The 12,710-nt window shown below is 46.2% G+C and overlaps 1 protein-coding gene across 1 annotated transcript in view; it reads right to left on the bottom strand.

Moving 5' to 3' along the window:
• grm8b (glutamate receptor, metabotropic 8b) overlaps positions 1–12,710 on the bottom strand; it is a gene marked incomplete at both ends in the record, with an annotated part of 405,215 nt that overhangs the window by 256,612 nt on the left and 135,893 nt on the right. The window contains one exon of the mRNA XM_080438351.1: positions 6,165–6,381. Within this exon, the coding sequence (XP_080294477.1) occupies positions 6,165–6,381 (217 nt within the window). The remainder of the gene's footprint in view (positions 1–6,164; positions 6,382–12,710) is intronic.

The raw sequence follows: 12,710 nt of genomic DNA, 5'->3' as shown, positions 1-12,710 counted from the left end.
CGTCTCCTTCATTGTGAGGCAACAATGGGGAGGCTGACCCTGGCAGAGCGATGGTGCAGTGTAACGCGTTATGAGTTGACTTCACAAGGCAAACATGATTAATATGCATTGCTTTACTGGAGCGCCATTTGCATAGCGCCGGCGATGATGAGCAGGTATCATCACTTTGTCTCCAGTGAGACGACCGCCATGAAAGCGTGTTCATTAATGGCGGCAATAATAATACAGTGCAGACGTGTGGAGGCCGGGTTCTAACTGCTCCGCTGACACAAAGACAGAGACTGCCTCCTTCCCTCCTTCAGTGGTGTAAAAAGTACATTATTTTTTTACTTAAGTAAAAGTATCAATATTATATTTTATGTATAATTGTAGTGGAGTAAAAGTACAATATTTGCCTCCGAGATGTAGTGGAGTAGAAGTAAAAGTACAGAAAATTGGAAATACTCCAGTAAAGTCAAAGTACCTCAAACCTGTACTTAAGAACATGTACTTTGTTACATTACACCACTGCCTTCCTTCCGCCATTCCACGTGCGGTATATAACTCATTATTAATCTGCACCCTTTTTTAAAAAGCCTTATATTACACTCATTTTTCATGGTTACCGTTGCGGACGCCATGTATTTACATAGAGATTACGCTGATGTTTTTTGCGAGGAGAGGTAAACATGTAGACAGTGTAGTAATAGCTGTTACATATAGAAGCGGTTTTCATGCTTAATTTATGCTCCGTGTGCACAAAGGGGGCTTGAGCCCTCCCGCCCTCTCACCCGTCTGTAAAAAGTGCGCGTCTCTCCAGACCATGAAAGCATGCATTTACTATATGGTGAAAGAAATGCAAAATGTCTTCCAGTTTCCATGGCCGTAACCCGAAGGCAGCATTCAAGAGAATTGAGGGTTTTTTTTCCGAACTCTCCTGACCTTGACCCCAGCGTGTTTACGTTGAAGGAATTGACCTCTGAGTATTAATCCATGCTGTACGGCGCACCTCCAGTATAGGCATGATTATACTTAGTCGTCGTGCCCTTTTAGAAGATTCCGCTCCTTTAATATTCCCTGCAACGTCTCTGCTCCGTCGCACTACTGCGTCACGGGCCCGAAAATAGCTAATCTACAAGCTCACGAGGCGCCGCTTGTAGATTAGCTATTTTCGACCCGTGCACGTAGTACACAATGCAGCGTAAATCAGACTTTTACAGTGATGGATGCCGATCGGACTAGGCCACGACGGCTATCTGTGATTGATTGTTTGTTCAATTAAACTATGGACAGTGTAACGGGCTTGTGATCCCGCCGCAGTAAAAACCTGAGATGGATGTATAATGTTGCGTTGTTTGGAAGGGGGTTGGAAATTGTTTGCCGGCTGCTGTTTGTGCGGGTGTGTGTGTATGTGTGTTACTATACTAACTTGTGAGGACCAAACGTCCCCACAAGTGTAGTAGTATATGAGAAATAGATGTTGTGAGGACTATTTTCTTGTTTTTCACAAGAGAAATTTAGATTTTTTTTTTAGAGATAATGTCAATTAGAAAAAGATTCAGGTTGGGGTTAGGTTTAGGATTAGACCTTTAGAGGTTAGGTTTAAGGGGTTTGGGTTAGATTTTCCCCTAATTTATACTTAGTTGTGGGGCGATGTCAAACACTGGAAAATAGCAGATCTACAAGCTCACAACGTGTCGCAGCGCGACACGTTGTGAGCTTGTAGATCAGCAATTTTTCGGCTTCAGGCTTTAGACAAAAATTTGCTTCCTAAAATGCTGATGTCCTCACAATTATAGTAATACAAACGTGCGTGTGCGTGTGTTTGTGTGTGTGTGTGTGTGTCAATCAGGTGGTGGTGGTGGTGGGGGATCAATTAACTCTTATGGGGGTTAGTGGGGAGTGAGATGAGATCGGCCCCGTGATTACACCCCCATTGTTTGTGCAAGAGCTAGAGGGCGTTATCGATGGTGCCTTTGTATAATACGGTGTTAGTTAAGTCACTAATTGGACGGCCGCTAATGCACCCTGTATTTCTTTGGGATTAGCAAAGCGCTCGCCGAGGTTTTTTTTCTTTTCCACGGAGGCTGACAGTGTTTGACAGATGCCGATAGGGAAGGTTCTCTATGCCAGGAAATCCCCCTCTCTCAGCCAATAACACACAGCTAACACAACCTGAGAGAGGATCCAAATACAAGGTTTCTTTTTTTCCAACCGTCCTTTGTTTTACACACCTTGGCTCTGTGACATGGCTGTTGCAATATTTTACTCTCTCTGTAGGGTACTAGTGTTTTAACCAGTGGTGGAAAAGGTACTCAAATGTTTTACTTAGGTAAAAGTATCAATACTGCAATGTAGAAGTCAGGAATTCAAAATGTACTTGAGTGAAAGTACAAACGTATTGGTATCAAAATGTACTTAAAGAACCAAAAGTAAAAGTACTAAAATGTTTGAAAAAAAGTTGACAACGCGTCGCGCTTGGAGATCGGTTATTTTCAAATAGCCTAGGTATAAAATAGGGCTGAAGTGGTTAATGTATGTTTTATAATGTAATATATTTATATCTGCAAATGGTTTTAACCATTTAAGCCCTGTTCAACACATTCACTGCCATTGACGGAGATCTCCGTCCACCCGTTCATCCGTTATTTTTTCTTTACTGCTCCATTCACTTCCTGAGTATTTGGGAAATATTCTGTATCTGCTGCTCCTGTGTTTTACAATGTATTTTTGGCGAAACATGCTATTTTCAACTGAGTATAACAAGCGAACGGGAGGTCAAAATGTTTTTTTTTTCACGGAAGCACAGTGAAACCCTCCGTGATTAGCAACCATCAGGGGATCGATCACACTGGAGATAAATATTCTGTGGTTGTTGAAAGATTAGGCAGAATGCTTAAAAATGCTGGCAGAAGCTACACCCTGTTTAGTCAATACCCCTGGCAGTGAATGTTGTTGTACGACAAATATTACATAGCACATGTACATGCTCAAAAAGTGGCGGGATGTTGTGACCTTCCAGAATGTTTTAAATGTGATTATTTTTTAAATCAATTTAAAAATGTTATATAAATGCATATAATTATACACTCAAAACAGGAACACCATGTTGAAAGTGGTAAAAAAAGAAAATCTCCCCAGTTCAAAGTGACAAAATGGGTCAGAGCAGTCCTGCTGCGTAGCATGAGAGCAGCATTAAAGCCTGTCTCAGCTCATTACTGTACTTAACCACAGGCCAACCCATGGGGAAGGATTTTCTTTTTTTACTCACCAGAGTTGGGACCACTTTTTATGTTTTCAAACCATCCGTTATTAAAGGACAACCTCAAAGTCAGGGGGGGGGGCAAAGAGAGGGAGGAGAGAGATACAGAGTGACAGAGAGGAGAGAGAGAGAGGAGAGAGAGAGCGAGAGAGAGAGAGACAGACAGACAGGGAGAGACAGGGAGAGACAGAGAGAGAGAGAGAGAGAGAGAGAGAGAGAGAGAGAGAGAGAGAGAGACAGACAGACAGAGAGACAGAGAGAGACAAAGGTCTATGTTTTCTCATCACTACTCCCTCTAAAACTTCATTGCTCCACATTATCAGCTCTCACATCCAGTCCAGTCAGCAGTTAGTGTGGTGCAGTTAGTGCGGTGCGTGTGAAAGAAGGAGGTGGGTGTGTTGTTGGATGCCAATCACAGGCTCACATTGATTCAAGAGGAGCCTTAGAGAGCTGAGAACCCGGGCAGCACTGGGACCCTGGGGAGGATTAGGCTGGCATCCTCCTGCCTTTCTACAAGCACGCCGGAAAAACTTGGGACTCATTTATTAAAGGCCCGCGGCTACGCCGCGCTACACGCTGTGTTAATCTCGGACATACATAATACGGCTTATGAATTCCAATGCGGCAATTACACCGTTAATTAATGTGCGAGCGCATGTCCAGGCAGGGCCGCGAGCATGCAATAATAATTTAATCAAAGGCGCTCCGAAACGCTGAGAGCGTGGTGTTAACCCTTTCAGTCGGGGAACACTGTGTCATTTTAGATTTTAGCTATTTAACCATTATTTTCTACTTTGGCTATTCAAACAAGGGAACCAGGAGACCTGGTACTGCCAGACCCCTAGTGGTTGAAAGATCAGAGCACTACGAACCACAGATATAGCAACATATGTTTTTTTCAAAAAAACGTAGGATTTAGAAGACATTTGTAGATGCGTTCCCGGTCTTAAGGGGTTAATTATGACACAGGGATATAGGGGGGTGAGGGGGGGGGGCAGCGTAGATTTACTCGATGAGTAAGTACCTGGAGCATCAATTACATCAGCTGTTATCTTGTTCATTCGTCAACAAATTGCTCCTGCTCTCTCTAACGCGCCCATGTTGAAATGTTAGCACATAACAGCCTCGCCACCCTCCCCTCCCCCTCCCCCCTCTCCCCCCTCAAACCTAATGTTTTCTTAATTGATCACACTAGAGGGTAATAGCAAACCCACAGATGTGTGGTTCAGAGATTAGTCATTTGGCTGCTCTGTTAGCGACGCTCTTTCATTCTGTAATGCTGGCTGTCTTCCAGTGGGACAAGAACACGGCAAAGCGACAGACAGTTGCCACTGTCATGGAGGCTGTCTATAAGCTCAGCTTGCATCAAGCTCTCCTCTGTGAGTTTGCCAATGCTGTTGCTAATGCTCTGAAAGTAAGGCTGTGTCCTTAAACGTCACCCATTTTAAAAATGTTATCCCACAATTTTGCAACCCTATTTTTTTCACCCAGTGCCAATTGTCTAAGTAATCCTGGGCGCTACACTCCCTCTGCCAGCCTAGGGAGAACTCAGAGCCGAGCTCATGCCTCCTTCAATGCATGAGGAGCCAACAAGCCTTCTTATCAACCTGACAGGCGGGGGAGTTTCCCCGGTTGGACGTAGCGAGCGGAAGGAACACGTTATTCCAACCGGTTCCTTTCCCCTCCATCAGGCGCCCCGGCTGACCAGGGGGAGGCAGTATAGAGACCAGGATTACTGCATGTTTTTGTGAGGGTACCTACCCTAGGGGACACGGGGAGAACATGCAAACTCCACACAGAGTAGGCCCTTTGACCAACCCCACCTAGGGCATGGGCACTGATGATGCGGAGGAGAGAACGCGCCCCCAGCGCCCACAGCGTTCCCGCCGTGAATCGAACCCAGGACCTTCTAGCTGTGAGGCAACAGCACAACCGACTCCGCCACCGTGCCACGTCACCCATTTTTAACATTTTAAACACTCTTTATAAAATGGGAATTTCCGTCCAATCACTGTGCGTCTACTTGGTAGTCTATGGACAGTCAGAAATCTGTCTACCAAATAATGGTATCGATGAGGGATTCCGAGCTAATAGCCGTTCGGTTCCTGGAAAGTGGGCATGCTGATATATATATATATATATATATATATATATACGTTATGGTTCTTGCATTAATACAAAATGAAAAAGAAAAAGAAACATAGCTTGAAACCAAACTTGAAACTATGATGTCACTGGTAGACAGGTTTCTGAACTGTCCACAGCCCTCCTCTGAGACACAGAGTGAGTAGACAGAGATCCTCACCAAACTTCATATTATGAACCGAACCAAAATGGGTGAAGTGGTCCTTTAAGGTAATTCAGACGTTGTATGATGGCGTCACACAGATCTACAAGCTCACACCACGTTGTGAACTAGTAGAACTATTCAGCACGCGGTACATGCCGCACGACAAAGTATAAATCAGGCTTAAAATGGTTATGTCACAAATCTTTGGCGTGAACAAGGCTTTGGGGGACAATCAACACACACACACACACACAAAAGGCACACAGACAGTGAAAATAAAGTGTGCCCCAAATACAACCGTGTCCTCTCAGCAGCACAAAGGAACACATTCTACAATCTATTCTGTATGTAGATTTTAAACAAACATTTTCATTCCGCTTTGCTTGTTCTCTCACAGCAGAGAATATCTTACAATGCAGGAGTGAATTGCGTGCACTACCCACAATAACAAAACCCTGGTCTTATTATTATTATAAAGGCCAGGATGGTCTTGCTCCAAAAAAAACACAAAAGGATTTAAAATACATTTTACGAGATGGAGCATCCAGACTCCTCAAACATCCAAACGCCGTGGCTCCATCAGAAAGTTAACGAGAAAGTCGAGAAAGCAAAAGCTAAAAAACAAACACCTACCCGATTCTCTGGAGATTTGGACGAAGGCCTCAACGCCACTTTCGCCGTAATTCCCCTCGGAGGCCAACGTTGACACGTAATTCCATCCCATGGCGGTGACGATATCCAGCATGGCCTGAGCCTGGTACGAGTCCGGTGGCACCACGCGGGAAAAGAAGTCGTAGCGCGTGTTGTCGCTCAACTCCGGCGCCGTCGACGCGTAGCTGACCTGGGGAATCTGTGGAGAGGAGACGGGACTTTTGTTAGAACTGTAGATAGGTAATAATGACACATTTAAGATAACATGTCTCTATGCCAGCGATTCCCAACCTGTGGGTCGGGGCCCACTGGTGGGCCGTGAGGATATTGCAAGAGGGCCCCCTAACGGCACATTCACCGCCATTGACGTAGATCTACGTCATTTCAAATCAAGCCGTTGACCACCATTAACGTCGTAAATCTTTGTAAATTAAAAAAAAAAAGAATCCACAAGAGGGCGCTCCAACACAACTTAAGAATGATCCCTTGACTCTGATGGAAGGAATGGACGGATGTGACGTCATCCCAAACAACGTCACGTCCGTCCACTCCTATGTTGGGAGTTGTAGAAAAACACTTCTAGTCGGATTTCTTATTTTTTTGGTGAAAACAAGCCATATTCAACGGGCGATAGCAACAAAATGGCCCATTGCGGTTACAAACTTTTTGTTTCGATGGAGAGAGGAGACCCTCCACCAACCCCCAGACACTCTTTGTTTACATCCGTGTACACATAACGGCTCCCGCGGCTCTCCAGAGATCGTCAATATAAGGTAAAAAACACTGGCACCAGCGGATGAATTCATAAAATAATACCTGGCAGTGAACGTGATAATTGGCAAGTAACACAAAGATTTTGTTGATAAAAAAAAAGTCATGGTGGTGCATCCGGCTTTGTCGAGCGTCTACTACACAAACACTATTGGCCCGTGTTCAGGGAGGGAAGTCGCAGGCGGCCTGGCGGGGAGGATGATAATCGTCACTGTATGTAATCCTACGGAGGGCTGGGGGGGCATTGGCACATTGTCAGCAGGGAGTGTTGGCCGGGAGGAGTAGGACGAAGGCTCTATACGTCCTCCCGGTGGGGGCTCCTCATTGGCAGGTGAGTCAGTAGGATACAATGGCAGTGAACACAGTGGGGAGGAATACAAAAAGAACAGAAGTCTGAGGAAGAGCCTTTGTTGCTCTTCACTCTTGCAGAAGAAAATTACATTTAACGGAAGCTATTTGGTGTGCAGATTGTTCCGTTTCGTATTTCTGGATTCCAGCATCTGATTTGGTTTTGATCTTTTTGGTGCTTTTTTTTTAATTATACAACCATTAAAATGGTGTTTATGACTCTCACATTTCCTTGTTTATGAGCAACAGAGATAAACAGAAAATCATTTGGGTTTTCGCAGCAACACTGAAAAGCTGAGCACACTGATTACATTTCTAGTTAATATGTACGTATCAAAGTTGCTCACAGAAAGCTGAGGCCGTCTCCAACTGCAGTCTGCAAGTTTACAGTCTCCATTTCCCAAAGTGCACTTTAATTGTGTATTAAATTAGAAGAAGAGTGATATAAAGTATAACTGCAAGAGCTTCGCTCGACACATTTCAAACCAAATTACAATAGATCATTCAGTCGATGTAAAACATTCACGGCTATGAACAGCGCCTAACCTTTCCCGGTCACCTCTAATTCTGTGGCTTGTCAGCTGGCACTGGTCCAACGGGGTTCTCAGTGTCTGGTCCAGGGACCACGAGAACTCTGTAGAACAAGGGTTCCCAAAATGTTCAGGCCACCACTGTCACGTTGTGAGTCAGGTGTGGACAAAGAAACAGACGAGTAGGCAGGCAGGTAAAGTCCAATAACATTTATTTAACACAATGAAGGGCAGGACAGCAATACAGAACACTAGACCCAGAACACAACTTAACACATGCCTAGGATCAAATGGTTAATTGGCAGAGTGAGTCCATTATATGTGGCCACAGGTGAGCAGTATAGAGCGTCGCAGTTCCCGCCCACTTCCTGTTTTTTTTGGTGCCGGAAGAAAAAACTCAATGCATTTTTCCATTGACATTTCCAAAAATATTTATATCTATTAATTTAAGCCTCGAATCAAGCCATCACGAGATGACATGAATCATGACCATAAAACGTTTTTTTTATATTTAATTATATGATGTACTATATTTAACACATTGCATGCCAGTCGCGTAGATCTACGCGAACCTATTTAAAGCCGCAGCGTGCCAGTCGCGTAGATCTACGCGAACCGCCGATTCCCATGTTAAGTGCCCCAGGTGCACTTTCCGAATTTTTTTGATCCATTTCCGTTTCCGGTTTCCGGTCGGAAACGGAATTATTCGGGTTCCGGTTTTTTCGATCGTATCCGCTTCCTGTCTGGGATCCTGTTTAAAACTCGATTTTCTCTGGTTGTTGTTTTTCTCCTCGCTGATCACTGTTTACCGTGTATCGGCTGTAGCTTCAAGATGGCGGCACGGATTTGGAAACTGTTTTCGCTGGCCGTTTCTGACGGATCCGCTGTGTGTTTAGAACCAAATGAACGCGCACTTTTAACTTATTTAGCGAGGTCTGTGGCGACATGAAAAAAACTAAAAAACAACAATAAAACGCTGGCACTGGTGAGTACATTATGAGATTAAACTCTGGCATGGAATGTGTTAATAAATACCCTTTGTTTTGCCGTTTTCAACAAAAAAAAAATCACAGAATCAAACGTTTATGGTCATGATTCATGTCATGTCATGATGGCTTGATTCGAGGCTTAAATTAATAGATATAAATATTTTTGGAAATGTCAATGGAAAAATACATTGAGTTTTTTCTTCCGGCACCAAAAAAAACAGGAAGTGGGCGGGAACTGCGACGCTCTATTCAGAGAGCTGCAGGGCTGATGAGGAGTGGAAACAGGTGTGTACGCGTGGTGCAATGTAATGTGGGAGTGGCCAGAGTAGAAAGACAGAAAGCAGGCAGAGAGACAGACAAAGAGAGAAACAGACAGGTGGAGAGACAGAACGTGACAACGACCCCCTAAAATGATCATATTGAACTGGGGACCCCCCAAAATAATCAATTTGAACTGGGGACCCCCCACCCTGACAGTCCTTGAAATAGGCATCGCATTTAGTTTGACTCCACAGATAAATATTGTGAAAATATACCTCATTGGCCGCTGCAGTTCATTGAAGCGACCTGTATCCGTGACCGCCATATTTGGGAAGGCACGCTACCACAAAGTGACTACTGACCAATCACAGCGCGTCTTTTAATATTTTTTATACAACTATATTTTGCTAAGTCCCGGAAAAGACGCGCTGTGATTGGCCAGTAGCCACTTTGATAGGCAGTTTGCCTTCCCAAAAATGCCGCTCGCAGATGCAGACACCCCAGAGTCTATGTTCATATGTCTATTTTCGAATCCATCGTGGTGCATCCGGCTTTGTCGAGCGTCTACTCTACACAAACACAATTGGCCCGTGTTCGGGGGGAGGGTTGATATTAGTCACAGCACGTAATCCTACAGGCTGGGGGGGCGGAGCCTGTCAGCAGGGAGTGTTGTGGGCGGGAGGAGTAGGACGGAGGCTCTAAGTCCTCCCGGTGGGGGCTCCTCACCGATGGCAGGTGAGCCAGTAGGATACAACAGCAGTGACAACACACAGAAATGTGTGTGGGGAGGAATTAATTGGCTTAACGCAACAACTAAATTGGGGGAGAAAAAGAGTATATAAAGCAAAAAAAAAACGCATGAATAAATATTGGGGGACCTTGAATTTCAAAAGGTTGAGAGTCCCTGGTGAATCACAGCCTAGCGTGAACTGCGGGGGCCTGGTCTGGTCTGGATCACACAGGCAGAGCGGATAAGAGAGGGAGTCGGGTCACACATTCACTAGCAGACAGTTAGACAAGCAGGGTGAAGATTGGATAATGGTCCTTTAGAGAACCATTGACGGACTGATTGATTTCACTTCAGTCAAAGGGCAGTGTGTACGGGGCACAGCTCCACACACGCACGCACACACACACCCAGTCTCATTGGCATTCAAAGGAGAGAGAGAGAGAGAGAGAGAGAGAGAGCAAGAGAGAGAGCAAGAGAGAGAGCGAGAGAGATGAGGGGAAAGGACAGACAGACAGACAGACAGACAGTGGTGTAAAGTAACTATACATTTACTCAAGTACTGTACTTCAGTACAAGTTTGAGTTAATGTACTTTACTTGAGTAGGCCTATATCCAATTTCCAATAGACTACTTTTACTTCTACTCCACTACATCTCGGATGCATATATTGTACTTTTACTCCACTACATATTATTTGAAAACTAGGGGTTACGTGTGTAACCCCAGTTTTATTAGTGCCGTAGGCAGTATGCTTACTATGGGATATCATCGCCCCCTGGCGATGCGCAGACCTCTGACAAGATGGCGCCATCCAGGGCTGCTATGGCAATGACGTGTGTTGTGTTCAGTCTGTTACGTTTTGTTTACGTGTCCTGTGAACCTTCTTACACTAAAGAAGAGTTGCTGCACATTGGGTCTTCTACCCCACCGGACATTTTACCAAAATTACTCACCCGTTCCACGGATATATTGGATATTCTGGTGAGGGGGACAGCGTTCTTTGCCGCTGCGGTATGTTGGACCAGAAGACAACGGGGGAAGAGAGGAGGTTGTTTGGTTCGCCTACGGTGGAGAGGATCGCGTCCACCACTCCCAGGTATATTCCTTGGTAACGTGAATTCCCTACCAAATAAAATGGATGAACTCCGGCTGCTAGTTTCGAAGGACAATGACTTCCAATCCACGGCTGTTTTCGCGTTTGTGGAGACGCATCTGAAGCCGACAGCCCCAGACGGGGCTGTACAGCTAGAGGGTTTCTCCGCGTTTCGTGCCGACATAGACTTCGAGGCGGTAGGGAAGTCGTGTGGAGGTGGATTAATGTTCTTTGTAAACAATCGCTGGTGTTCCGACGTGACAGTGTTGCAACAATACTGTTCTATTGACATTGAGTCTCTCTTCATAATCTGTCGCCCATTCTATTCCCCCCGTGAGTTTAATGCGTTCATCCTCGTGTGTGTTTACATTCCTCCGGATGCTGACGTCACCACAGCAGTGGACACACTGACCGAACAGCTGTCGGGGGCGGAGCGCAAATACCCGGACAGTTTGGCTGTGGTGCTTGGGGACTTTAACCAGGCTCATCTTAGCCGGGCTCTCCCCAAATACGGATAGCAAGTTACATGCGCTACTAGGGAAATGAACACTCTTGATCACTGTTATTGCACTATTCGGCAGGCATACCATTCTGTCCCCCGGGCTGCGCTGGGCAAAGGAGATCACCATCTCATCCATCTGATCCCTCGATACAGGCAGAGATTAAAAATATCAAAACCTGTAGTGCAGAGTTTCAGAGTGTGGTCCAGTGAGGCAAAGGAGAGACTCTGTGCCTGGCTGGAGAATGCGGGCTGTGACCAGGACCTTGTTGAGTGGGCGGGGCCTGAGGCTGGAAACAGTCTGGATGAATACACTGACACTGTGACATCATTCATCAGCCTCGGTGAGGAAGTGTGCGTTCCTCTCCGCTCCAGGAAGATCTACAACAACGACAAGCCCTGGTTTTCAGCCCATCTCAGGAGGCTGAGGTCAGAGAAGGAGGTGGCCGGGCGTAGCGGTGACACAGCTTTGTTCAGGCAAGCCAAGTACGGGTTTGCCAAAGCAGTGAGGGAGGCGAAACATCGCTTTTCAGAGAAGCTGCAGCAGCAGCTCTCAGATGGGAACTCCTCCTCGGTCTGGAAAGGCCTCAAGACCATCACAAACTACAAACCAAAGTCGCCACAAGCGTCCGACAATCTCCCCCTGGCGAACGAGCTCAATGAGTTCTACTGCAGATTTGAGAGAGAGGTTCCCTCCCGCCCTCTCCCTCCACCCCCCCAGCCACAACCACTACCCCCGTACCCTAGTGGGCCCCCCTCCTCGACCCCCCCCACCCCCTCTCTCTGTCACGGAGAGAGAGGTGAAACTGTTGTTCGGGAGCCAGAACCCCCGGAAGGCGCCCGGCCCGGATTTTGTCTCCCCCTCCGTCCTGAAGCACTGCGCTGACCAGCTCGCCCCGGTGTTCACCAACATCTTCAACGCCTCACTGGAGCTGTGTCATGTCCCAGCATGCTTCAAGGCCTCAACCATCATCCCTGTCCCCAAGAAGGCCAAGGTCACAGCTGAGAATAACCCAGTAGGTTCTGATGCGGGGATAATTCTCTGATCGCACCCTTGCTCAAAAGAGACGAAACCTCCTCTCTCAGCGTTATGGCCGCTTGGCCTGACGGACGAGAGAACACCACTTTCGTTGTTAACTGAGGCTTCGCTGAGAATTGCTACCTGTAGCCTTGTTTCACGGTGCGAAGCACCCAAGGATTCGGTTTGCAAGCTTTCCATTGAGAAAAGCATCGAGCTAGAGGATTCGAGGGGTTGGTGGGGGCTGCTGACGTCACCTGCTCCGTGGAGCTCGTGTCCGTTTCCATGG

Source organism: Gymnoscopelus braueri (assembly GCF_963280865.1).
Source record: "Gymnoscopelus braueri genome assembly, chromosome: 9".
Taxonomy (NCBI): domain Eukaryota; kingdom Metazoa; phylum Chordata; class Actinopteri; order Myctophiformes; family Myctophidae; genus Gymnoscopelus; species Gymnoscopelus braueri.
The sequence above is the reverse complement of the archived record's forward strand: the minus strand, read 5'-3'. Positions and strand labels throughout refer to the sequence as shown.